The sequence below is a fragment of the Ursus maritimus genome, unplaced genomic scaffold (assembly GCF_017311325.1).
Source record: "Ursus maritimus isolate PB19 unplaced genomic scaffold, ASM1731132v1 scaffold_32, whole genome shotgun sequence".
Classification (NCBI taxonomy): domain Eukaryota; kingdom Metazoa; phylum Chordata; class Mammalia; order Carnivora; family Ursidae; genus Ursus; species Ursus maritimus.
In genome coordinates this window covers 14193181-14220580 of record NW_024425786.1, presented here as the reverse complement: position 1 = coordinate 14220580, position 27400 = coordinate 14193181, and the positions used below count along the sequence as shown (strand labels likewise).

Here is a 27400-nt window from a genome sequence, read left to right as displayed (position 1 = left end):
TAAGCAATGGAGAGGCACCTCTGTCCTATTTCCAGTAGCTTTGGGTACCCTGGGACCACCACACAGAAGGGCCTGGGGAGCCAGCTTGGAGCTGTGTTCACCAGGAAAATCCAGGCTGGGGTCAGAGGTCAGGCAAAAACCACCCAGGAAGCCGGGCTGAATCTGGGGCTCTGCTGAAGGTGAGTTTCCCCTTCCACCATAGAGAACATCGTACTTTCTGTATAAGTTCTTCTCCTAACTAGACATCACCAGAGCAGAGCAAGTCAAAAAGACATCCCTTACCTACCTTTCCTGCTCTGCCTGGTACAAATAATCCACCTGGGACCTTCTGGCCGGCTGGGAGGAACCCCCTCCCACTGTGTCTCCCCGCCCTCAGCTCTTCTCCCCTGCGGTAAAGGGCTTTGTTGGACCGCAGCAGTGCCATTGGCTCCCCCTGCATAATGCCATGTTCTGTGCTCCGATGACTTTGTGCAAATGAAAACTGCACCATCAGAATCTCTCAGGAAGATTGGGGGGATGGCATTTCTCATACAGGACACAGGACCTTTGTGAAAAATATGTGGGTTAGAGAGAGGCAGGATGGGTGTACCAGTGAGCTTTTGCTCCAGTGATATTGCATAACAAGCATCCCCCCCAAACTCAGAGGGTTACAAACGCACCAAATATTTCCATGCTCAGGCTCTGGTTTGGTTGCTCTGGAACAGACTCTGTTTCTGGCCATGGGTTGGACGGGCTTGGCCCCCAGGCTGCGGGCTGGGCTCACATCTGCCCCGGGTGCGTTCGTCATGGTGGGGTTGAAGGGGCAGCGGCCCCCCAGGGCATGTTCCTCTCAGGGTAGGTCACTAGAGTGCCAGAGCCAAGGCAAACCCGCGTGCACGTTTTAGACCTCTGGTCCTGCCACGTTTACTAATAATCTGTATCAGCTATTCATTGCTGCAAACAACCTCTCCAAACTTAGTGGCTTGAAACAGCAATAACTGGGTATTTCTCATAGTTCTGTGGGTTGGCTAGGAAAAGTTCCTCTCCTCCTCGCGCCCGGGCTCGCTCGTGGGGTGGCGGTCAGAGCTGGAGTGCTTGGAACATGCGAGCTGGCCTCCCTCACTGGCCGCTGGCTGGCATGCCTCAGGCCTTCCCGGCGGACCGCGCATCCTCCCCCAGGCTCGCCTGACGTCCGGACGTGGTTCTCTCTGGGCAGCGTCTCAGGTGGGCAGGAGTGAATGCGGCCAGGCCTCTTAAGGCCAGGCTCCAGAACGTATCACTTCCGCCACATTCTGTTGGTCAGAACAAGTCACAAGCAGGATCAGATTCAAGGGACCAGAGGGGAAATCTGTTCCCCAGAACGGGAGGAGTGGCAAAGAGTTTTTGGCAATCTTTAATCTCCGCACATTCCCTTGGCCAAAGCAAGTGATGGCCAAGCCCTGGGTGGTCGGGGTGGGGCAGGGCACTCCTCCCACCATGGAGGGGAGGGGAGCAAATATTCGCCAAAGGGCAATCCAGACTGTGCCAGAGTAAAGGGAGCCTATCTTTGCAGTCCCGCTGAGACCTGGATCTGAGTCCTGCCTCTGCTCAGCCAGGCCGCTGGGGTGGGGAAGGTCACCTGGCTCCAGAAGCCTCACTCTCAACCCCTATGCTATACTTTGCAGAGGACCTTGACCTTGAACGGCAGGCAGGGGTCATCCAATGGGGCTAAAGGGAAGAGAATTCCAGAGAGGCCAGCATAGCAAAGGAGGGGTTCTTGGGGTGTCCAGCGTTTCTGTAGCCTTGAAAAGGGACCAAGGTGGGACAGCAGGAGATGGTTAGGACAGGAACCTGGTATAAGGTCTCGAATGCCAGGCTAAGCAGCTGGAACTGACTGGTTAGATGCTTAGCCTCTGAATCATGAAGGAAATGACTAGCTGAACGGGTCCTGTGAACGGAGTCCGAGCTGAGCCGCCCGTCATTCACCCACGTGCCTGTGTGCGCGCGCACAGTCTGACACTCACCTCCGCTGTCATCTCATGTCATCCCCCCCAGCAGCTCCATCAGGTTGATGCCGGTGTCGTGCCCATTGTACAGATGAGCAGACTGAAATACGGACCTTAGGTACCTTGCCCAAATCACATGGCTAGCGGGTGGCAGAGCCAGCAGTCGGACTAGAGGCTGTGAGATCCCCACCCCAACGCCAGACCATCTGTCCAAGCCACCGTTCCCTTCTTGCCTCAGCTTCTTTCCCAGCATTGGCGTCACTGCTAACCGACTGTTTACGCGTCAGCCCCGCCGGCCCACTAACCTAGGAGTGCACAGCCGAACTACCTGGGCAATTCTTTTCCCAAAACATAAATGCCAGGGCCCGACGCGGAAGGGGTCAGTCACCCCCTGTCGTGGCAGTAGCTCCCCTGGGCAGCCGTGATGTGCAGCCCTGGCCGGGAACCACAGCACAGACAGGGGCAGGGGCACTGCTTCTCTTTCTCATCCCTGCCTCCTGAGCCTGTCACCTGCTCACATCTGGCATGTACTAGGTACTCAGTGGTCCCGTGATGAGTGAACCAAAGAGTGATGAGCCCCACCACGTGTCGGGGGCAGGGGTCTGCAACTCAGCCTCCCTCACTCTTGGAGCTCCTTGCAGGGAAGGACCATGTCCTGCTCAGCTTTGTGCCCTGCCTGCGCCGAGCACAGATGCTTGTAAGTTTTGCAGGAGAAAGGGAGGCCTCTTTATGTTGGTAGCGTAGCTCGTCTGCATTTTTTGAGAAAACTTCTGAGTTTTATTTTTATTTATTTATTTGAAAGATTGTATTTATTTGAGACACAGCATGAAAGAGAGAACATCAGCGGGAAAGGGGGGAGTAAGGGCAGAGGCAGAGGGAGAAGCAGACTCCCTGCTGAGCAGGGAGCCCGACGCGGGGCTGGATCCCAGGACCCTGTGATCATGACCTGAGCCAGAGCCAGAGGCAGAGCCACCCAGGCGCCCCTGAACAAGTCTTTATTCCTGATCGTTCTGATCCTTTCCCCCCGTTAATAACGTCCCATCCCACCCTGTATCTGGACGGGAGGCGAGAGGGCTCTGGTAACCCTCTCCCTTGACCTTGGTCATGGACACTCCAGGGGGTCTGTCCCTTGGTTAGCCCCGGCTTATTCCCAGAGTAGCGGCAGCTGCGTGCACCTCAGTGGCGACGTGGCCTGTCACCTGTCAGTCTCAGACAGATGGCTCCTCCCGAGCCCGGGGTGTGCAGGCTGCTTCACGCCCTTGGCCTTCTCAGCAACCCCACGTGGAGGGGCGATCTCTCCAAAGCTAGGCCTCAGAGCCACTTATAACCACCCTGCTCCCCCATGGCCCTTTCTCTTTCTGGAGAGGAAGTGAGGGAACTCCTGATGGCTCCCAGAAGTGGGAAGCTGAGAACAAAACACACCAACCTGCAAAGGGGAGCTGAAAGGTCCTGAATCCGGAGGACAGGACTCCCCGACAGCCTTGGGGGGGCGGGGGGGGGTGGAGGAAGCAGACGGGGACTCTAGCAGCATCTTGCGGGCCAAACTTCCTTAACCCACAGCAGAAAGTAAAACAGAAACACAGACGCACACATGCTCACAAAATACACACGTGCTCACACACGTGCGTGTTTACACACACGGCCTCCAGGGAGGCCCTCAAAGCCCATCTGTGCAGCCCTCTTACCAGCAGTCCGGCAAGCGCCTAGCCTCCGGGGCTCCACAACCTACCCTCCGGTCCCCAGTCATTCAGCAGACCGGGCAGGGCAGGGGGGAGGGGAGCAAGATGCCGGTCTGGGCGGTCACGCGGTGACGGGAGGCTCGGCTGTTCCCCACTGAGGAGCTGCCAGCCTAGGGGCCGCGTGCCTGTGGGCTCTGCACTTAGAGCGTCTGCTTGGAGTCCCGGACCCAACACTCTGCAGGTCGCCTGACCTGTCCCCACTGCACTGATGTATGTGACACACGGGATAATGATGGTATCTCCAGGGTACCTGGGGGGCACAGTCGTTGCGTGTCTGATTCTTGATTTCGGCTCAGGTCCCGATCTCGGGGTCGTGAGATCGAGACCTGCCTTGGGCTCCATCCTCAGCGCAGAGTCTGCTTAAGACTCTCTCTCTCGCTCTCTCTCTGCCCCTTCCCCCATCCCATGTGGGTGCACTCTCTCTAAAATTTCTTTTTTAAGAAATAATAGTACCTTTGGGGCGCCTGGGTGGCACAGCGGTTAAGCGTCTGCCTTCGGCTCAGGGCGTGATCCTGGCGTTATGGGATCGAGCCCCACATCAGGCTCCTCTGCTATGAGCCTGCTTCTTCCTCTCCCACTCCCCCTGCTTGTGTTACCTCTCTCGCTGGCTGTCTCTATCTCTGTTGAATAAATAAATAACATCTTTAAAAAAAAAAAAAAAAAGAAAAGAAATAATAGTACCTCAGCGAGGTGGTTGTGGGGTTAGACACAACAGCGTGTGTAAAATGCCAGCCCGGGGGAGCCCCATTCCTACTATGCAGGGGCCCGTCCGAGGAAGTACCGCCTGCATCGCGGACCTAGCCCAGGAATAGCTGGCCTCTGGTTTTGGTGCCCACCTTCTCCCCTCTTCTCCACAGCGCCTTCCCACAGTGGGCCTTGTGTGACTCACGGGGCATCTTCAAGTCCCCAGCTGGCCGGGATCGTGAATGAATTCTTCCGCCTCGGCCTGGAGCTGCTGCTTCACGTTGAATTCCTTGCGGCGTGGCTGTCTGGTTTCCTGCAGCCCTGCTTGCTTGACACCCAATTCATCTGCGCACTGAGGAGGCCCTGTCCTGGTGGCGGGAAAGCCGTCATTATCTGAGGGAGCGGGTGTAAAAAAGGGATTGCTGTAACGCATTTGAATCCGCTCATTGTTTTCTGGAGTCCCTTGACCCCTAGTAATGAAATGTAGCAATAAATCCAGAGTCACCCGGAGCCCATAATGCTTCGGCCGGCCTCCCCCTCCTCCCCACGGCCTCCTCGCTGCAGCTCATTCTTCCTTCTCTCTCGCCCAAGAAAAGCTGCCTGCAGAATTAACCTCTTCACGGCTTCCTCTCCCCTTTTGGGTGATGTCACACACAGAAGGGGACATGCCACTGTTCATAAGGTACCGCTCACCGCAGGGCCTGCCTTACTCTCGGGCCTGGTGTGTTCAGCTTCCTTTCGAAGAGGTGTCTAGACTACAAGCCCCTTGAGGGCAGGCACCATGTCTGACTGGCCTCCGTGCCTCCTGTACCTGGGATGACACCACCAGAGTGTCAGCTCTTTAAGTGGCTTGAACTTGAAGTATAGCGTTATAAGCATTCACACTGTATCAGTCAGGATGGGCTAGGTTATGCCACAGTAACAAACATTCCCCAGATCTTAGAGGTATAACATGACAAAGGTTCACTGCTCACTCATGCTACCTGTCCACCGTGGGTAGGCAGGGGCTCCGATCTCTGCCATCACTCTGAGACCCAGGCCGATGGAAATCCCATCTCAACACCCACTTCCTCAGCAAGAGACAAGGAGCATGTTGAGTCACGCACTGGCTTTTAAAATGCTTTTCCCTGGAGGGGCGCCGGGGTGGCTTGGTCAAAGTGTCTGTCTCTTGATCTCGGCTCAGGTCTTGATCTCGGGGTCGGGAGTTAACCACCTAAGGGACAGAGCTGAGGCCAGTATGGAGCTGGGTCCAGTCTGGCAGGGGTGGGGCCCAGAGAGATCCTGGCCAAAGCTCTGAGTTCTGTTGATGGCCGTTGGCTCCAGGCCGTGTGCACGTGCTGGGCCCAGAGAATCAGAGGTGAGGACCTGGTGAAAATGCCTTGAAAATATAGAGCTGCCCACAAATGGGAAGGACTCTGGGGATCATGATAGCGCTGGGAGTGACAGGTGCCGTCACGGAGGCCCAGCTCCCGGCCTGGCTTGCACCGGGAGATTTGCATCATGCTCTTCAACCCCCACAGCAACCCGATGAGACAGGTAATTCTGCCTCCGTTTTTCAGATGACAAGAGATTTGGTGAAGGAGGAGTATGTGCCCTAGAACCAAGATCTTGAAACCTCTCTCTGACTCCAGAGCTCCTATTTCTGTTGTTATTTGGGGCCCCTCCTGGTTGGATGTTTTCGCTCAAAGTAGCAGCTCAGCTCAGACCTGCCACACGGAAGCACTCTAAATTAAAGTCACTCCATCGGCCCCTACGCGTTCGGCACCTGCTGTGTGCCGGGCACTATGCTGGGCCCCGGGGGGGTGGCAGTGAGTAAGCCAGTACAGCCCCTCTCCCCGTGGAGCTTAGAGGCCAGTCTGCCCAAATAACCTGCCGTCGGAGACTCGAGTTGGGGTCTTGCAGGATGGCTGTGGAGGTCAGCAGTGATGTGAAAAGCACATGGCACGTAGTAGGTACTCGGTATGGAAAGTTCTTACTGTCCTGCTATCCCAGCTTCTAGGGCGGCCGCCTGGTTGGGGCTGACATCCTTTTTTTGTTTTTTAAAGATTTTATTTATTTATTTGACAGAGATAGAGACAGCCAGCGAGAGGGAGAACACAAGCAGGGGGAGTGGGAGAAGAAGAAGCAGGCTCATAGCAGAGGAGCCTGATGTGGGGCTCGATCCCATAACGCCAGGATCACACCCTGAGCCGAAGGCAGACGCTTAACCACTGTGCCACCCAGGCGCCCCTGGGGCTGACATCCTTAATCTGAGTGTCCTGCCCTTATAGGGGGACCACGGTCTCCCGTAAGTACTTGGCTGAGAAAACAGAAGGAACCACAAGAATCCAGCTCCCCTCCCCCTCCTGGACATAGTCAGATGCTTAGCAGGGCTTCCAGGGCTGCTGTGCTCCTCCCTCGGCTCCGGGCAGGTGGCTGGAGTTTGCAGGTGCTCGGGGGCTGACCCACACTCTACCCACGGAGTCTTCTCCCTCTGCATCCCGATTCTCAGAGCGGCCGTACAGCATACTCAGATGTGCCCCGGCGGAACGAGAAGGATTGACTCCCCCTGAGAATCTCTTGGCTTCTGAATATTTGTTTTTAAGATTTTTTTATTTCTTTATTAGAGAGGGAGACAGAGCGTGTGTGTGAGTAGGGGGAAGGGGTGGGGGGTGGTGAGTGAGAAGCAGACTCCCCGCTAAGCTTGGATCCCGACTCGGGGCTCCATCTCATGACCCTGAGATCATGACCGGAGCCGAAACCAAGAGTCAGACACTTAATCAACTGAGCCACCCAGGCGCCCCGGATGAGTATTCTGCATGCTTCATGTGGCCGAGGAATCCCCTCTTCAGAGAGCAATAAACCCGGGTTCACCTGGGCTTTGCCGAGCCCCCTGCGCCTTGTCTGCGCAGCTGACTCATTGCAGTCCTCCTCCTCATCCTGGGCCTCTCACCAGCTGACGGTTCGCGGGCACTTACGCCGTGCCAGGCACAGCTAAATACCATACATACCGTATTTTATTCAATCCTCACGATAATCCTGCGAGACTCTCCCTAGCCCCATTTTACAGATGAAGAAACGGAGGCTTGCAGAGATAAAGCACCTAGCCCACGGTTGCAGGGCTGGTGGTGATGCGGCAGGAGCTTGCCCCCACCGTGGCTGACCCGTGCTCCTACTCGTGACTTTGGTCACTGAGCCTTACAGCAACCTAAGGTCCGGATAATTATCTCCATTTTGCAGCGAAGGTTCAGTGTGAGGCAAAGCGATGTTTCCAGGTGCGTCCATTAGGATTTTTTGGTTGCAGGGCCATCGGCTGCCCTTCCCTCCGAGCCACCCGTGCCCAGGAAAGAAAACTGCATGTTCAGGGCGACCCCTGTCTGTTTGGGTCAGGGCATCCTGTGCTGTGTCCCTGTCCTGCTGCCCAGAAAGCTCTCGTCGTCCCCCCACCCCAGGCCTGGCGCCAGCTCAGACACAACCTTTTCAAGACACGGCTCCAAAACCCCGTCCTCCATGCTCCTCGTGGAAGGAAGTCTCCGGAGCAGTTAGAAAAGAAAAGGTGTTTCTTGGGGCACCTGAGTGGTTTAGTCAGGTGAGCATCCGGCTCTTGATTTCGGCTCAGGTCGTGATCTCAGGGTCGTGGGATCGAGCCCGCGTTGGGTTCCACACTCAGTGGGGAGTCTGCTTGCGATTCTCTCTCTGCCCCTCCCCTCCCACACACTCACTCCGTCTCTCTCAAATAAGTAAATAAATCTTTAAAAAACAACAACAGGTGTTTCTTGCAAAAAGGTGCAAACTAGTCAAACTTCAGAAGGCCGGGCTTACCAAATTGTGTACACACACACACACACACACACACACACACACACAGCAGGCTCTTAAAGGGAAGACATACACTCATGAGTCCCAAGGTTACCCATGTTCATCGGCTTGTTCTTGGTAGACAAACAGCCATGTTTTCAGGAGGCTCTGGAAGCCACATGGGGCGTCTGGGTCTTCAGCCCTCAGCGCACCAGATGCTGGGGACGGAGTTGTTTTCATGGGGGAGTCCGCAGCCGGTGGGAGGTGCTCGTTCACTTTGGGAACTAGAATTGATGAGATGACCCTCTCGTTTTGGCTTTCTCTCAGAGGATACGGCGTGGGCTTGCTTCTGTGTGCGGTGTTGGCCGTGACAGGACACGACGTCGTGCTTAGGCCTAGTGGCTCAGTGTTACTAGCGGATCCTTGAGACAGCCTTCACGAGGACAGTATTCCTTGTTCCATTTTACAGAAGGGCGGAGAAGGAGGCAGAGACCCAGAGGGCCGAAGGGATTTGCCCGAAGGCAGAGCCGGGAGGCAGCAGAGCTGGGATTCCTGCCCAGTACCCAAGCCCTAAGTGGGGGGCATTCTGCCTGGGTGGCCTACAGGTCTCCCTCCTCGACCAGAGGGTGGTCAGCCTCACGGAGGACCTGCCCGTTGGGTTCAGCTCTTTCCCAGGACTTGGCCCATAGGAGGCGACCGACACGTGTTGGTAGTTGATTCAAGGAGGCCCGTGAATGGAGGCAGGAAATCCACCCTGAGCGCTGCCTACAGAGGGCAGTGCACAGCCCTCCATGACCTGGGCCAGCCTCCCAGTGACCCTGGGCCCCTGGGCCCCTCCGCTTCCAGACTGCCCAGCAGGTGTGACCCGCCAACACACTCCCACCCCGTGCGATGATCCTGCCCACTGCGAACTGAGACAGAATGTGCACCTGCCAACCAGTGTTTGCCTTTGGGCAGGAAATGCATGGAGCCAGAATTCCCAGAGATGAACGGGCCCCTTCCGATGGCCCATCTGCCAGCTCACGGGATGAATGTGCTTTGGGAGTGACGGACCCTCCAACCAAGGGTATTTCTGGCTCTGGCAGGTGGCAGGGGTAGGGGAACGGCGCCTGGTGCCAGGAAGAGCCACCGTCCAAGTACTCGCTGAGAGGCTCTGGGCCCCAGATCGTAACGGATTGTTCATTTTTCTATGTGTTTGCTCTAAAAGGTTTCAAAAATTAAGTAGTTGGAAATCGAGCCCAATTCAGACTGACTCATGTTAGCCAACTGAGCCAGGAAATGGCTGCGTGAACGAAAAAATCAGCCCTGTTTCAGTTTATTGATGCATTTATTCTCCTCTTCGTTCCAAAAGGATTTGAGGGGAATTAATTAGAGGCATTACGTATTGGCCCTGTCCACGTAGTCAGCGAGACACCTGAGATGCGCCAGCCCTCCTGTCGGCACATTCACTCTGTGAATGAAAGCCTGCCGGGCGTGCTGCGCTCTGGGCCCTGGAGTGCGTTCGTGAAGTGGGTCCTGGGCACCCCCATCCCCGCTCTATCTGTAAGCAGGCGCTGCCTGGTCACTTTTCCTGTATCTTCAAGATGCAAGGGATTGTGGCAACTAAAGCAGATGACATCAAGAAGGAGCACTGGACCTGGAGTCTAGAAACCCGAGTTCAAATCCAGGCTCTGCTCGTTACTCTCTGGGTGCCCTGAAGGCAAGTCACTCCACCTCTGAGCTTCAGGCTAGTTGGCAAAGTCAGAATACTGATGCGTGTCAGGCTGGTCTGGATTTAGTAACTTCTCTTTACCGAACACTTACCACGTACCAGGCGCGGTGCTAAGCACTTTGCATAACGTACAAACAGCGCTAAGATATAGGTACTGATACTCCTGCTTTCCTGTGAGGAGGTTGAAGGCAGGGACTCTGCCATTCCCTTCTCCCCTGTGTCACCAGCCCCTGGGACGGGTCCTGGGACAGGGCAAAGGTGTGATCACGGATGTATGGCGACCCAGGGTTCAACTCTAGCCCCTTTCCCTATCGCGGATGTGACAACACAGTGCTTGCCAGGCAGCGGACCCTCAGGAAGTAAGAACTCTTTTCTCCCTTCTCCTCCGTTAGCGTATCCAGGCAGATGTCTCCGAGACCGTAATGCACATGCTTCTGAGCTCGCTGTAAGACAGGAAGACCTTCAGATGCCAGCTCCCAGGGGAGGAATGATTCAGCAGAATGTGGGATCCATTTGCTCTGTTCGTCTAAACTAACGGGGTCTTTCTACCAGGCGTGGCTGTGATTAGGCCACTGACTCCCTCGAAAGGCACTTGCATCCTCTTGGGGACGCAGACACCCTTGACTTTGGCAGTTGCCACCTGCTGACATGCATTTATTCACACGGGGATCCTGGGTTGTCTCAGTTGTATGAAGAAAGCAAGGATTGGAGGGCTTGTCTCACCTGGCCTCTGGGGCCTGGCCTCTCTGCTACACCGTCAACCGCAGGGCAGAGCCCCCAGTGCCTACTGGATGAGTCCACTTACCTCCAGAAATCAAACTGTCTTCCTGGCCTGTCTTTCCTACCACCCCGTCTAGCCACTTGTAGACGTGCTTCCTCCTCCTAACTGAAATATAGGAGGGTTAACTCTGAAAAGTCATAGAAGAGTCTGCCAATAACTACCCAGAAGGCCACAGATCTCCATGCCACAGGGTTAAGATGATGGGCTCAGGGTCAGAGAGCCCTGGGTTCAAATCCTGGCTCCACTGCCAAGTCTGTGACCCTGTGCGGGTGACATACGTTTTTCAAGCCTTCCTCACGGGTGAAGTAGAGCTAATGATACCCGCCTCGTGGAGATGCAATAAGGATAAAGAAAACAGCACAGAGTAGGCACCTTGCACCAGCCTGACCCGTAGGAAATGCTTGCTCACTGGCTATGATACATACAGCAGGTGGTTTGAGTCTTGAAAGCATTAGAACATTGGCAGGGCCGCTCAACACTCAGTCTAACCACAGTTTGATGATCCAGGGGCATTTCACAACATCCGTGGGGTTGGTCAGCAAGGGCGTCAGTTCATTCTCCCATCCCATGAACACCAGGAAGTAAAGACGCCGTACGCAAGTTCCAAGGGCTTGTTCGGAATCCCCTGGTTCAGGCGTCCATGCATACAGGATCCCCTTGGCCTTATCCGTCAGGGTGTCTACCGACCGCGTGTCTACCCACCGCTGCCTAATTGCTCCTGGTGACAGGAAGCTTACGACTCTGCCCCGGGGTGGTTAGGAATTTAGGAACAGGTCGGTTTCATCTGCGCATCAATGGCTTGTGGCCTGGGGAACGTCAGGCTCTGTCTAGGGCATCTGCTGAGGCTGTTCATGTTCAGATGTTGTGCGGGCAGGGCGCTGGCACGGCAACAGAGCCCCAAGCCCAACAGCCCCTGGGCGGCCAGCACGTCCCCAGGTCTGCTCCTGGGATTTTCTGACACATGATTCTGTCTGTTTTGCACCCAGAGCTGATCAGAGTCCCATCAAGCAGACTCAAAGAAACGGTGCTGGGAACTGAATGCTGATTCATTAGGTCACCAATAATTGTCACCTTCCAATGACAGCAGATGGAGCAGATGTCCCTGCTCACAGCCCAAGCTCCTGGGGAAGCAGATCATCTGCCAGAATTTCCGTGGTGAGCACAGAGCTAGGGAGGGGATGGTCTCTAGGAGTGTTCCTTTTCCTGGCCATGCTCGGCCCTGATGACCACCCCCAGGCTCCTGGACAGATCCCACCTCTCATGGCCATTCTCGGTTTCCTTCCCTCCTGGGCCTCCCCTTACTCAGAATTTTGTGTAAGTAGGTTGTCTGTTTGAGTCCCAGTTGATAAGCGTGGAAGAATCCAGACACTGCAGTGAAGGACCGCTCCCATGGGAGTTGGGTAGATTCCAACCAGGAAAGAAAACACCGCAAGTCCCATTGATTTACATATTAATTAACCATCTCAGTTCACAGCATTGTGTAACGGAACCTGTTGGGGTTTTTCCTTGTAGCTAAGGTGCCCGCGGTCATCAAGCCTGCTTAGCAGTATCATCAAACTGTCGCATTACAGAACATGGCCTGGCCTGTTTTGCAACAGAAGATAAAAATGTTCCCACCTGTGGGTCAGTGTGTCCCCCATACTTGGCATTTTAATGACAGGGTCTGAGATTTGGGGCCCCTGTCCCTGCCACCCAAGCACGGGATGTCCCCGTGTGAACGCTAACCTTTCAGGTCTCTAGAACGTTCTTCATTATAGTTTATTTCTTCTGCCTTTTTTTCACTCACCTTCTCAAACGTCTATTTATTAATTTGTGCAAAGCCCCATCTCCTTCCTCCAAGGCCTTGCAGGACTTCTCAGGGAATACAACCTCGAATGCAACAACTTATGGGTAAACATAAACATCAGGAGCAGAAAGAACATGTGTGTGAGTAGAGGCCTGAGCTGATCGGGAAGCTCAGATGCAGGGGAGCAGGGCCCGGAGCAGGAGGAGCTCGGACCCCGCAGCCAGGCCTGGCTCCGAATTCCAGCTCACTCGCTCGGCAAACCAGTACAGGCATTTAGTCCCTGTGCCTCAGTCTCCTCGCCTGTGAAATGGGTCTGGTAGTGCTTTCTCCAGAGGCTACGCAAGGGGGATAATGTAGGTCCAGCACACAGCAGAATGGCTAGCAAGTAGTTGGCATTCGGCAACCACTAGGTTTGTCACTGTCGCTGTTATCATATGTTCTGCGTTTACCCAGTTGTGATAACCGAGCTGTGCGTTTCGCTCTCAGCTTCCCAGCCGTCAAAGCTGTGGAAAGCCACAACGGCAGAGTTCTCACTTCCGGGAGGGGGCGTGGAGATGCCGGGTCCCCAGGGGGCGAGAGGCTCCGTTTCCCCCTCTCCCCCCCCCCCCCCCCCCCCCGCCTTGCTCGGCCCGAGAGCGCACCGCCTCGCCCTTTCGGAGCTGAGCGCTCAGACTCAGAGCCTCAAATGTCTCTCGCTTCGGCAAGCTAGACAGGTCTCGACTGGAAGTTGCCAGCCTGGAACTGCAAGGACCGTGTGGTGGCTGGGAACGATCTCCCCAGGGTGCCTCCTAATTATCAGGAAGGTTGGCGCAGGGGCTTCTTTGGACACTTAGGCGGCAGGTAATGATCTCGAGCTGTCAGGAGCAGCCAGGTACTTGGGAGACTGCTAATTAGGTGACAAGTCCCCAGTTGCGTTTCCATTTGGGTGATTTTACATTTTGTCATTTAGCGGTTGCTGGAGGTTAAGGCTGCAGAGACCGTGGTTGAGCCTGGATCACAGGCTCAGACAACAATGGAAAGCATGGTTTTTAGTTCGCCCTGCTATACTCTCCTGAAGTTTGATAGAGAACAACGGCTCATCTCCAAAACAAGAAACCAACTTTCCAAGGTGGAGGGTGGGGACGGGAATGGATGTTCGTTGAGCACCTGCTGTGTGCCGGGCAGGAACAGGACCCATCTCCACCTTGGAAGGTGTGGGCATTATTACACCTGGAAGCAGGTGTTGCATTTTCCATTTTTACCGATGGGGAGCCAGAAGCCCAGAGAGGTTAAGTGACTTGTCCAAGGGCACACAGCTAGTAATCTGGGATTACACACGGTACATCTGGAGTGCTAATGCAGGCACGTCTGACTCCAAACCATTTCCTGTGAACTCTTCTCTTATGTTGTATCTCATGATAAGCTCGCCGCCCTCAGGTTGTCTATAATCTAGTTAAGAGGGTAGATACTAGCTTTAAGACATAAATAACAGTACCAAATGCTACATCGCCTAGGCCTAGACAAGAAGCGGTTCAGAGGAGAGAGCCTTTCCTTCCAGAAGGCAGGGATGGCTTCAGGGAGGAGGAGGCAGGCTTGGAAGATAAGATGAGCCTTGACAGGCTGGGAGGAAGACAGGATGCCTCTGAGCCCAGCATGGGCAATAGCGAAGATCCAGAGGGAGGAAGGTGAACAGTCTGCAGAGGCCAGGCGACCAGAACCCAGGTTTCTCTGGGAAGTTGGGAGAAGTAAGGTTGGAGAGGTGAGCTGGGTGCAGAACTCAGAAGCCTGACCTGTCGAATGGAGCACAGAGACTCGGATGCAGGCGCTGTCTCAAGTCTTCGATATTAGCACCTCTTTGTCTTGCTGTGTTGATTTATCCATCAGCAGGACCTCCCACGTGCCAGGACCCGTGCAGGGCTCAGGGGCCAGAGGTTAGCCAGACTCCAACCCCACCTGGGGAGATCTCGGAGGCGACGGGACCTCCCTTGCCACCGCACTCCCTGTCCATCCTTCGGCATCCCCGCCTGCGGCTGCACACTCTGTGCTTCCCCAGGGCTGGGGCTGGGTGAACCGCACCGCACAAAGGCAGCTGACTGCCCTTCCTGTGTAGTGTCATCAGCCATCACAGGTGGCCTGGGAGGGAGAGCTGTGCTATCCCTGGTGCTGAAGAGAACAGGCTCAGAGAGCCCGGGGAACTTGTCCACCGTCACACAGATGTAAGTGGAGACTCCCACAGCAGGCCTCTGTCTACTGCCCACAGGGACCCTCGACTTCTCCCTTTCATTTTTAAAGATTTATTGAGAGAGAGAGCGAGCGTGACTGGGGGAAGGGGCAGAGGGAGAGAATCGTCGAGCCGACTCCCCACTGAGCATGGAGCCTGAGTCAGTTCTCGATCTTACGACCCATGAGATCATAACCTGAGTTAAAACCCAGAGTCGGGCAGGACGCTTAACTGACTGAGCCACCCGTTAATTTTTTTATCGGAGAGTTTACCCAACCTGCCCAGACTGCACAGCTGATAAAGGCAGGGCCAGGGCCAGACCCCTCTTCTTATGGCTCCTCTCAGGGGTCCCCGGGGGGACAGGTGCCCGGCAATGTGGTCAGCCCACCCTCTGGCAGGGCAACCCCCCCAACCTGAATGGTATTCAGGAAGCCCCTAAGGTAGTGCCCGGCCCTGGAGGCAGCTGGAGCATTTGTGGTCGCCACAGCACCACCTTGTGGTGGGAAAGGGCTCCTCCAAGCCCAGCGTGGGCTAGTTTCCAGCGAGTGCTGACTGGGAAGGGTCTACGGGCTGCCCTCATTGAGGGCTTGTGCGGAGCCTAACAGCTGCTCCTACTTCCCGAGAAATTCCCATGCCACCCAGTTATAGCCTTCCTGTATGCATTTATTAGGCACCGAAGATACAGAGAGGGGAAGGAACTGGTATTTATCCAGTCCCCACTGTAACAGGTGTTTCCAGACCTTGTCCCGTGGAACCTTCCCAGCAGCCCTACAAATTAGGGATTCTTGGGCCACATTCCAGACGAGGACACGGAGAGGTGCCCTCTGGTCCCGACTCCCCCAGCCAGGTGGCTCAGACCTCTGCTTACACTGCTTGGAGCAGAAGCGCTTCCTGTCCAAGCACGACTGCCCAAAGTGGGCTGCCATTTCAGTGACCTCATGTTTTTGCAGAGGAAAATCAGGAGGAAATGGTCTGATCAAGAATTGCTTAGGGGAGCCTGGGCGGCTCAGTCGTTAAGCGTCTGCCTTCGGCTCAGGTCATGATCCCAGGGTCCTGGGATCGAGCCCCACATCAGGCTCCCTGCTCAGTGGGAAGTCTGCTTCTCCCTCTCCCACTCCCCCTGCTTGTGTTCCCTCTCTCACTGTCTCTCTGTCAAATAAATAAATAAAATCTTAAAAAAAAAAAAAGAATTACTTATAAGAAAATACAAAGAAAAATCGAATCCCATCGGTGACGAGCCACCTTTTTTGTAAACGACCAAAATTCTACAAAAGCAGGGTTGTGTGGCACATTTCAAAAAATGAAGGGGAACTCAGGTGGGGTTGTTTTTGAGAATTCCACAGCATCCCAGAGGACACCAGGAGGCCCCTGCCGGGTGAGAGACCCATGTGGAGAAAGTCGTTGGCAGAGAGGTGGACAAGCAATGGCCAAGTTCATGATGTGTGCCCGGTGACCTGGGCTTAGGCCCAGAGGTCCATAGATGCACGCCCATGCTCACAGGGACATTCAAAGATGCTGGCTGCTGCTGGATCTTGGCCATTCCAGAGTCTGGGGCTCTGCTGTTTGGCGGGGCTGCTCATGCAGGGAGATGCAGAGTTTGTCCTACAGACTTCTTACCACCAGCAGGTCGATCCGTGCTCTCTGCCCTGACTGTCCTTCGCCAGGGATCACTGCCCCGTCCGTTTCAAGTGGAATAAAGAGTTGTAAAGCAGCACTCCCCAAATTAAAGGAAATCATTCAGAGATGAGAAGCAAGGAGAAAGCAGAAAATGAGACCTGTAAGCATGTTCCCTGGCTAGAGGGAGGGGGAAAGGAAATTGGGGGAATTCAGAGACACAGGACCATGCTTCACTTGGATTTAGGGTTCAAATGTATACCACCTGCAGGATCCAGGAATCCCCACGTGAAAAAATTGACACCAGACTACTCTGGAGAAAATAGGTCCTCAATCCAGACCACACAGATGGATCCCATATAAGACCAGGTTTAAAGATGAGCTCATAATCCAGACTTCTAAAACACATAAGTTAAAAACCACCCTGTGGGACAGTTACAGAAAAACAAGCATCAGGAATAGACCCTGAGTCATTGATAGAACGGTCTGGAAGGAGCCCCCCCCCCAAAAAAATAAGTAGGTTTACAATTATTAAAGACCTAAATTAAAACATTATCAATAAGTTGAAAGTAGAAGACACCAGGGGGGAAAAACACAGGGAGATCTGAAAATAAATCAAATGAAACTTCTAGAAGTGAAAAAACAAAGTCATTGGAATGAAAACCTTAGTGGATGTGTTAAACGGCAGATTAGACAAAGGGAGAGAGAGAGATCATGAGTCGGAAGATTGATGTGAAGAAGTTACCCGAGATGCACCAGGGAAAGGTAAGGAGCCAGGATATGGAGAGAAGTTCGGAGCTTAAAGGTTGCCTCATATGAGCTCTGAAAGAAGACAGTGGGAGAGAGGTTCAGTTTATTGACTGAGCATTTTCCAGAATTGATTCCTGAGATTCAAGGAGCATGAGCCTTGAGCAGGACACCTATTTTACCCCCACGCCCACCATAGTGAGATTGTAGAACTGCCAAGATGAAGAGAAGATTTTAAAAGGTTGGGGACAAGGTCAGGTAGAAAAGATCACTTACAAAGAAAGCTCAACTAGACTGGTGAGACTTCTCAAAACAACAATAGAAGCCAGAGGAAAAAGAAAAAGAACAGTCGATCTAAAATTCTATATTTGGTGAAACTATTGTTCAAGATAAAGGACAAAATACAGCTGTTTTCAAACAGACCTTTGCTGCAATAACCAGTGAGGAGCTATTCAAAATGCAGTGGATGGGTCCCTGGCCAGCGGCCCCGTCGGTGGAGCGAGCGACTCTTGACCTCGGGGTTGTGAGTTCGAGCCCCACGTTAGTGTAGAGATGACTTAAAAAAAATCTTCAAAACAACAACAAAAACGAAAAGCAGTGACAATTACTGCGACAAGAGAGAGAACATCTAGCACAGTGCCCAGAACCCAGGACCGCACTTTCTCTCTCGCAGCAGTATCTGTTCACCCACTTGGTTCGGCAAATGTTCCAGAGATTACCAAAACGGAAAGGTCACGTACCCTTGGCCTGGTGCACACATCAGGATATGAACCTTTTAGCAAAGTTTTTAACCTGCTAATGTGTCTCCCGAATCAGCCAAATTGGAAACGTTCGTCTTGGCTGGTTGTATGTGTCCTGTGTTTAATATACAATTTTGGAAGATCTCACGGTTGTCCATAAACATGGGTTTGGGTTCAAGGTTCTGTTGGATAGCCAAGGGGAAAGGGACGGGAGAGTAGGAGAGATAGTGTCGGATTAATCAAATGCCCTGATGCCACCTGCTGTGTGAGCCGGGACAAACTACTCCGTGTCTCTGAGGTACGCTTTTCCCGTCGTGGAGTGGGAGTAGTCCTGCTCAACTCCTGGGACCCTTATGAGGAGTAATGAAATAATATGCATAGAAAGCACTTAGACTCTCCCAAGGTGAGCTGTGAGGACAATAATGATAAACAAAGGAGGGGGATTATAAAATCAAATTCTAGAATTTTGTTTACCAAAACCAAAAAAAAACAAAAATAATAAAACCTTTGCAGCCAGATCTCTCTCTCCAGTTTCATTCCCAGCCCCTACGAAGTTGGACCAACATTACCACCCCTGATGTCTGCAAGAGAAACCCAAGCCAAGAGAGCTTGTGAATGCGCTCACACAGCTATGTTTCAGCCTCCTGGCCCTTGAATCCCTAAGCTGCCCCTTGGCTGAAAACTATTTCGGGCTGCAACTAGATGCCAGCTGACATGCAGAACAGACGGCCGTTCGGTCAGCTGGCCCTTTCATCTCCGTGATAGCGGACATCGCATTGGATGTGATTTATTTCCCTCACATGGAACTGCCCTCACCAGTTGCCTTGTCCTCAGACAGACCAGGCTTTTGTGCCCTGGATGAGAGCGAGGAGAGGCTGGGCATGCAGATGAATTTCCAGGGTCCTGGGGTGCTGGTGTCAGCCTTACCGCTTTGCCCCGCCAAATCAAAGAGACGGGAATTGAAGGGGGGGATAAAGGCTTACTCATTTCCCAGATCCTTACAGTCTATCCAGACGGGCTCCCTGAGGCGCTTCTTTCCAGTGTGAACCTCATTCCTGGGGGGGCAGGGGACAGTCAGAGCCTCCCTTTCTCCAACTCCCTTCCTGCCCTGCCACCAGCCTCCCTCCCTGTCTGGCCACCTCTGGCCGTGTATTTAGTGTGTGTGTGTGTGTGTGTCTGTGTGTGTCTGTGTGTGTGTGTGTATCTTTGGAGTGGATTTTGTTTGTGTTAGATGCAGTTCATATCATTTCCTTCAAGGTTTGTTTTCTGGACCCGCAGTCAGGAGATAATTTCCTCTTTGGTTTCCCGCCTTATCGCTCCCCGCACACATGGCCCCCTGCCAGGAGGGAGAAAATGCTGCTTTTTTTGCTTCTCAAGTTTGAGATCCTTTGGTCTTTGCAAACCAGGGGAATCTCATTATCGACAACGTGATAGGCATGTGGGAGTGTGTGATGTCGCCTTTCCAGCCGTTTGATGAGATTTCTGTGAACTCCGGGGGGGGGGGGGTTGTTTGGAAACACCTGGAAAGCTCTGCACAGGGCTGCCTCACTTGAAGAAAGCCCATTGTATGGACAAGACACAATGACAAAGGGGAAGCTAGGAGGGGCCGTTCCCAGTGACAAAGGGTCCCCTCATTGTACAGGAAGATTCTCCACAGGGCTCTTTGGAAGAACCGACCCTACTTGGTATGTTGTAGGAATGTTTAGTTTCACAAAAACTTAAATTTGTATACGGTTTTCAAGACCAACACTATAGTGAAAACGGAAGTTTGCTGTCACACAGAAGCTGTCTGTTCTCGGCTCTTGATTTTTTTTTTTACAAGAGGGAGAGAGGAGGGGGAGGGGCAGACGGAGGGAGAGAGAGAGAGAATCTCAAGCAGACTCCATGCCCAGCGCAGAGCCCAATGTGGGGCTTGATCTCATGACCCTGAGACCATGACCTGAGCCGAAATCAAGAGTCAGACACTTCACTGACTGAGCCCCCAGGTGGCCCCAGCTCTTGATTTTTTTTTTTTTTTTTGAAAAGCTAAGACAATCTTCAGAGGGTCAAGTGGTAAAAGGGTCCCATCAAGCAAGCCATGGGAACTGTGGGAAGCCTGAGAAGCATGCTGGACAAGACATACACTGATTTATCGAGATTCCGGGAGCATACTTAATTCGACTGACCGCACGCTGAAAGATGGTTCGATGGTCAATTTTATGTTACGTGCATTTTATCACAATTTCAAGTTGTGTTTAAAGCGAAGTAAGTGAGGAGGTGTTGAACCCCCGTTGACAGCTCTTCAGCTGCTTCTCCGCAGTGACTGTGTTCTCATGCCACCATCTACCCAGCGTCACCGCTGTCCCCTCGGCAGAGCCACAGCAGCGCCCGCAGCCAGCAGCCGGCTACAGACGGCCCTGTCTCCATCAGCGGCTGGGCAGTCTGCAAAGAGACAAACACACGGCCTCACTCCGGCCCCGGGGAATCGCTATTCTTCTGTTCTCTCCATCTGCCAGATGAGGCAGCTGAGAAGCCACATGATTGAATAACCGACCTCCGTTCAGACCGCGGCAATGCCGGGATTCGAACCCACGTTTTTCTCAGGCCACGGGCCAGGCCGCTTTCCCTGGACCCGTGATTCCCAGCCTTCCTGAGCACGTGGGCCCTTTCGAAGGGCAACCATCTTCACAGACCTACCCCTGACGGCAGTCCTATTTTCAGGGTCTCCTGGTTGAGAAGACAGCGACCTTGACCGGGAATCCTGTGAGTCAGCACGGCATCCTCGTAGTCTGGAAATTATGACACCTGATGTGTGAGTCACTGGAGGCATTTGATTGGCCGACAGCAGTTGGTGTTTGTGCAGTTTCTTAGGCCCTCAGAGTCGCCCCAGATCTTTGCCCCCCACCCCTGGAGATCAGGCACCCCTGAGCTGCACCATGAATCGGCTAAAGGGGCTGGCGACCCTAAGTCTTCTTAGGTAGGCTAGACGCAAGGGAGTCAAGAAATACAGCTGACATCTGGTTCTTCTTGGGAGGGCTACTGTGGGCCTTTGGATCACGTCGTCTGAGGCGGGGGGAGGAGACGGGACCAGTGTTAGCTTCAGAAGGACCCTCACTCTTCTGCCCCTTGCAGACTGCGGTTGTGCTCAGTAGCGCCTGTTCCCCCGGAAGAGAGCTCTAGAAATGAGCAACTGGAGAGCTGAGAACAGTGGTTACTTTGCTTGCTTTCATTCATTCCACAAATAGCTGTCAAGCCCAGCATCTGGGCCAGGTGCTGTTGCAGGCACTGGGGATTCGCTAGAAAACATAAAAAAAAAACAATCTCAGCCCCTGGGGAGCCCACATGCTAGTAGGAGACAGACTATAAATGAAGCTTTTAAAAAGCAAAACAGGAAGTCAGGTAGTCGTAAGGGCAATGGAGAAAAATCGAAGAAGGGAGGTGAGGCACGCGGTGGGGTGCCTTTGTCCTCCCTGGGAGGGTGGCAGTTAAGCCAAGAGGTGAGGGAGGGTGGAGGTGTGGAAATCAGAGGAGAGAGCGTTCAGAAAGAGGGAACAGCAAGGCCCCTGTGGCCGGAGCAGAGGGAGCAAGGAGAAAGCAGGGAAAGGTCACGTGGGCCTTTGAGGGCTGTCACGGTGGCTGACTCGTACTCCAGGGGACGTGGGATCCACGGGAGAGTTTTCAGCCCAGGAGTGAAAGGATTTGACTCTCCTGCAGCCTAATTTACATACCACAAAATCCCCCATTCTGAATGTACAATTCAGTGATATTTAGTCAATACCCAGAGTTGTGCGGCCATCACTGTGACCCAATTTCGGACCGTTCCCATCACCCCCCAAAGATGCCACGTGCCTACGACTTGCATTGGAAAGGGATCGCTTGGGCTCCTGTGTCAAGAATAAAAACAAGAGGGGCGCCTGGGTAGCGCAGTCGTTAGGCGGCTGCTTTCGGCTCAGGGCGTGATCCTGGCGTTCCAGGATCGAGTCCCACATCGGGCTCCTCCGCTGGGAGCCTGCTTCTTCCTCTCCCACTCCCCTGCTGTGTTCCCTCTCTCGCTGGCTGTCTCTCTCTGTCAAAATAAATAAATAAAATCTTTAAAAAAAAAAAAAAGAATAAAAACAAGAGGTAGAAGCAAAGAGAGCGTCGGAAAGAAATGTTTTTCACCACACGTGTGAACGACAGAAAAGACTAGAACTGGAGAGGTAAAGATGTGACTGGCAAAGCTTTTCTTTAACTCCTGGGGGCTCAGAGCCTCCTTTCCACCAAAGTTATAACAGGGTGGAGGGCCTCCAGCTTTAACAAAGCAGGATATTTTTTAAAGATTTATTTATTTGGGGGATACCTGGGTGGCTCAGTGGGTTAAGTGTCTGCCTTCAGCTCAGGTCATGATCCCAGGGTCCTGGGATGGAGCCCCGTGTAGGGCTCCTTGCTCAGCAGGGAGCCTGTTTCTCCCTCTGCCTGCCACTCCCCCTGCTTGTGCACACTCGCTCACTCACACTCTCTCTCTGATAAATAAATAAAAATTTTTAATAAAAAAATTAAGATTTTTAAATTTTTATTAAAGAGTGAGAGAGCAGGGGAGGGGGGCAGAAGGAGAGGAAGAGAGAATCCCAAGCAAACTCCACACACACAGAGCCCAATGAGGGGCTCGATCTCACAACCCTGAGATCATGACTTGAGCTGAAACCAAGAGTCAGTCGCTTAACTGACCGAGCCACCCAGGCGCCCCCACAAAGCAGGATATTAATAACACACAAAGGGTTGTTTTAAAAAGAGAAATCTGGGGGGCACCTGGGTAGCGCAGTCATTAGAGCGTCTGCTTTCGGCTCAGGGCGTGATCCTGGCGTTCCGGGATCGAGTCCCACATCGGGCTCCTCTGCTGGGAGCCTGCTTCTTCCTCTCCCACTCCCCCTGCTGTGTTCCCTCTCTCCCTGGATGTCTCTCTCTGTCTAATAAATAAAAAAATAAATCTTTAAAAAGAGAAATCTGGGGCACCTGGTTGGCTCGGTCAGTTGAGCATCCGACACTTGACGGCTCAGGTCATGATCTCGAGGTTGTGAGATCGAGCCCCGCGTTGGGCTCCGTGCTTAACACAGAGTCTGCTTGGGACTCACTCTCCCCCTCTCCTTCTGTCCCTTCCCTCGCTCGCTCTCTGTCTACAAAATAAATAAACAGATCTTTAAAGTGAGAAATCCGAGCCTTAAAGGCCACGTCTCCTGACTTGAAGGTGACTGAACCCATGTTGGATCCCTGCTTCCCTTTCCATCAAAAGTCAGTTTGTAAAGCTATAGAACTATCTTCATACCTTAAAAATTCACGAGAAGAGGGGCGCCTGGATGGCTCAGTCGGTTAAGCATCTGACTCTTGATTTCAGCTCAGGTCACGATCTCAGGGCTATGAGATCGAGCCCTGAGTTGGGCTCTGCTTAAGATTCTCTCTCTCCCGGGGCACTTGGGTGGCTCAGTTGTTAAGCGTCTGCCTTCGGCTCAGGGCGTGATCCCGGAGTTCTGGGATCAAGCCCCACGTCAGGCTCTTCCCCTGGGAGCCTGCTTTTTCCTCTCCCACTCCCCCTGCTGTGTTCCCTCTCTCGCTGGCTGTCTCTCTCTCTCTCTCTCTCTGTTAAATAAATAAATAAAATCTTAAAAAAAAAAAAGATTCTCTCTCTCCCTCTCCCTCTCCCTCTGCCCCTCCCCTGCCCCCACAGATGCACACATTCTCTCTCTCTCTCAAAAAAAAAAAAAAAATTCGCAAGAAGAAAAGTCGATGGTAACAATAGGAGTAAAGCCAACCATGTCTCAGCAAACATTCATTGTCCCTGCAGCAAAAAGGCAGTGAGGACAGTGTTTGATAGTAAAGCAAGACCTGAGCAAGGATTTTCTCTATTTTACCCGGAAGAGTGAAATCTTCTGGTATTGTGAGGTTTGGGACCAAACAGCGAAATTTGATCTTTGTTCCTTTCCAACATCTATGACAGCAGCCGGCGTCCTCTTTGTCCTGACCCCAGATTTCCCTCCTGGACCATCCCATTCCCAGGAACGGGCAGGTGGTGATGACCGACCATAGAGGAGCCTGCCTTGGGTGGGTCTAAAGTCATTCTCGCTGACTTCCCTCAGCTAACGCCTGTGCATTACCAAGAGCCTGCCACGTGGCTTGCCTCCGGGTTTGCAACCTCGCAGAGGGCAAACCCTCTTTAAGACACGTGTCTGAGTGTGGCAAACGGCTTGAGGAAGGGCCAGCCAGGCATCATTATGGGTTAATGTGTTTCCAGCTCACTGCCCACCCTGACTTGATTTGGCTGCGTTCTGGACCATTTTGTGAGGTTCAACTACTGCTCTCAGTTCAATGTCACAGGCAACTACCTTTCTGGCATTTCCTAACATCTTTTTTGTAGACACTTCCAGGATCCCGGCAGTGGCTCGGGGTAACCGATCAGGAATGCTGCATTGCCACTGCTGGCCACAAGGGGTCCCTGCCCTCCGGAGAAGGCGAGATCATGTGGGGCGGAGCAGGGGCCTTGAGCCGCCAGCCCCCAGAGAGAGCTGCTGAGCTCCCATCACTGGCCCTGGGTCAGCAACCTTTTGGGACTCTGCGAGCAATGGTGACCCACATGTGATCACGGTGCTTCATGTTGTTAGGGCAAACAGCAGAGAGCATGATCCCAAGGACCCCGCCCCACCCCGTCCAAGCAGTCTGTGTTCTGGTCTCCACTTTATTCTCCCTACCTGTGTGACCTTGGACATGTCCCATCCCCTCTGAGACCCAGTTTCCTCACCTGCCAATAGCAGGGGTTAGGATAAAGTCCCATTCTCTGCAGCCTGGCCAGCCACAGAAGCACGTGAAATAGCCCTTCTCTCGAGGGGCCCCTGGGTCATCCTTGCTGTTCAGCACACACACGGCCAGCCTCCTGAAGTTTTAAATCCTTCTGCCAGGTTATCGTCTCCCTGGAAGCAAAAGGAGTGAAGTCCGAATTCTGTGCCATGGCATCTTTGAGCATCAAGACAGGGGAGCCCTGAGAACGCGTGATACTATGGGGGTTCTCAGACACCTGTTAGCCCGGAACCCTTTATCCAGAGCAGCGCTGAGCTGGAATCCCAGACAGAGAACAGTTGGAAGCACTCTGCTTAGAAACTGGGACCCAGAGAGAGGAAGCCACCAGGGGGCTTCGCGGGAGGCAGAGCAGAGCGGTCCCTCTTGGGCGCGTTCCCCAGGAGTGACACGGAGCATGCAGCTTCCCGGGACATGCAGACACCCAGAATCATAAGAAAGAGCCATCCTTGGGGAGGCGGGGGAGCAGGGCAGCGGGGAGGCCACCCTCGCTTCCCCTGCGCATCGCCTATGCTGGGCTCTTCCCACACCGTGACTCAGCTCTCCTAAAGACCCTCAAGGCCAGTGTCGTCGCCCACTTGTGGACTCAGAGAAGTTCAGTGATCCGGCCCAAGTCCCATACTCAGAAGTCATTTGAAGCCAGGGCTTTACAAAGGTTTTGCAAAGTACACGTACCAGCTCCCCTGGGAGATGGCACTTGACTTCCCCTTCATTCATTCATTCACATCTTCACTGGGTATCAGCCACAGGCCAGGCGCTGTTCTAGCCCCGGCCGTATGGCTGGGACGGAGGCAGCCAGGGCCCGGCCCTCACTGCACCTAGACCGACAGAAACAAGCGGTACATGACAAGAGGAAAACCACAGCAGGCGCCCCTCTCACCAATCACGAGCGGCGTGTCTCAGGGTGTGCCCGGTGCCCGTCTGCGAACTGCTGCATGGTAGTCTGCCCCGAGGGGGAAGAAAGGCTGCTGGCCTCTCTCTGTGTTTACAGGACAAACCGTCCATGGGCCCGCCCTGGTCTGTTGAACCGCACTTTGAATAACCCTGCCCAAAATATATCCGAGCCATCAGTACAGCCGATGGATGTACCCCCGGCCCCAGGGCCCATCGGCCCCCACCTTCCCTTCCCTCCCGCCTTCCTGCCGTGCCGCCAGGCCCCGGGGAACTGCTGCCAAGGAGGGCTGGGCCTCTCCCTCCCGGCGTGCACGATGATCCGGGCCCACTGGTCCCTTCTAAAGATGTCCCCCCCCCCCAAGTTCATGGCTGGTTGGGAGCTTCACGGATGCTGAGAATAGATCTGGGTCCGAACTCAGGCTGCGTCACTGCCGAGCCACGTGATCTTGAGAATGCCTGTGATTTTCCTTACCTCTAAAACAGGGGTAGTGGTGCTTTGCAGGAAGAGCTCAGTCCCCTGGCCTGTGACTCTGTGTGCGAGGGCCCCGCTACTGCGCGTGCACGTCTGTGTGTGAACGTGTGTGGGTGTGAGCAGGCGTGCTTGCACGTGTGTGTGTGTGGGTGGGTGGGTGTGACATCTGTCTCCTCCCCCACTGTTGGGGCATCCATTCCAGGACCCACTGTAGCCAGGGACACTGACCACCTTTTCTGGGGTCTCTCCCCAGATTGCCAAGGGATCATCGAGGACGTCGTCCTGCTGGGTGCGCCCGTGGAAGGAGAAGCCAAGCACTGGGAACCTTTCCGGAAGGTGGTGTCTGGGAGGATCATTAACGGCTACTGCAGGTCTGTCCCAGTCTTGCGCCGGGGGTGACAGTAGTGCGCCCGAGCCCTGTGCTGGGGACGCGGACGTTCAAGGCCTGGCCCCTGTCCTAGAGGATCCCAGGGACCAGTGGGATTCTGGCCTGTTTGGAGCAAGGTGTTCTGGCCTGGGAGGCCTCTGTCCCCATAGGATGAAGGAAGAGGGGCTCCCTGTGTCAGGTGTGAGGCCAGCTTACAGGGTGACAGGCGAGACCAGGCTGGCCACCATGATCGGGGGGAAGGGGATGTGGGAGAGTGGGATGGACTGAAAAACAAAGCTTGGGCCCCAGCGGGAGGTCTGCGAATGCCGGCTGAGGAGCTCCTGTGGGCGCCGTTTGGCAGCGCAGGAAGGGGTGAGCGAGTGTGTGGGCCGAGCTCTCAGCGCCGTTTCAGGCGGGGTGACGGAACAGTCAGCCGACAACGGAGGAGTCAGGACCCACACTGTGAGACACCCCTCGGCAAGATGCGGCGAGCCTGTGAAGGCTGGCGACGGTGAGGCTGGAAAGGAGGCACCCCGTGTTTGGGCTCGGAGAAGGGGGACTCAGGAGCTTTGGCCAAGGCCATCTGGGGGCTTTGGGGAAGAAAAGATGAAGCCCAGCCCTGAGACCGCAGGAGGGCAGCCTGAGAAGGTGCTCGGGCCCATCAGCCTCCAGAGGAGGCAAAGGAAGGGGCGGGGGCGGCGGTGTTGAGCAGCGGTCAGTTAGAACCGCATAGACCTGGGTCTGAATTCTGAAGCGCGGTCAGCCTCCCGGATTTTAGATAAGGGATCCGCATTTTATGGTGGCAACCCGAAGCACGGTATGGACAAGAAGGTGACATTCGAAGCCCAGATCCGAAGAGCAGGCTTGGAGTTTAGAAAACGGGAAGGTTGGCGGACTCGTTGTGGGCTCCATGAACACAACTTAAAATATGACAATTTAGAAAACGAGGAGGTGGGACTCGGGGAAGCGGTTGATCCACGGGGTCACGAACATGACGTTTCCACCCACCGGCTGCAAACGCAGCACTAGAGCTCAGAGAAGTCAGAGCTGGAGTGAGGGGCAGTGGGGTCCCCAGCTTCTGCTGAAGCCAGGGGACAGGGGAGATCATTGCAAAGGCAAAGCA

General features: G+C 54.0%; 1 protein-coding gene across 9 annotated transcripts in view; it reads left to right on the top strand.

The window, feature by feature from the left end:
- TMCO4 (transmembrane and coiled-coil domains 4) overlaps window positions 1-27400 on the top strand; it is an 89847-nt gene that overhangs the window by 50835 nt on the left and 11612 nt on the right. For 7 of the 9 annotated variants that reach the window (XM_040645876.1, XM_040645875.1, XM_040645878.1 and 4 more), the window contains one exon: window positions 26164-26281. In XM_040645876.1, the coding sequence (XP_040501810.1) occupies window positions 26164-26281 (118 nt within the window). Of the gene's footprint in view, window positions 1-4560; window positions 4932-10267; window positions 10819-26163; window positions 26282-27400 lie in introns of those variants that run through there. The other 2 variants (XM_040645883.1, XM_040645882.1) reach the window with 2 other exon arrangements.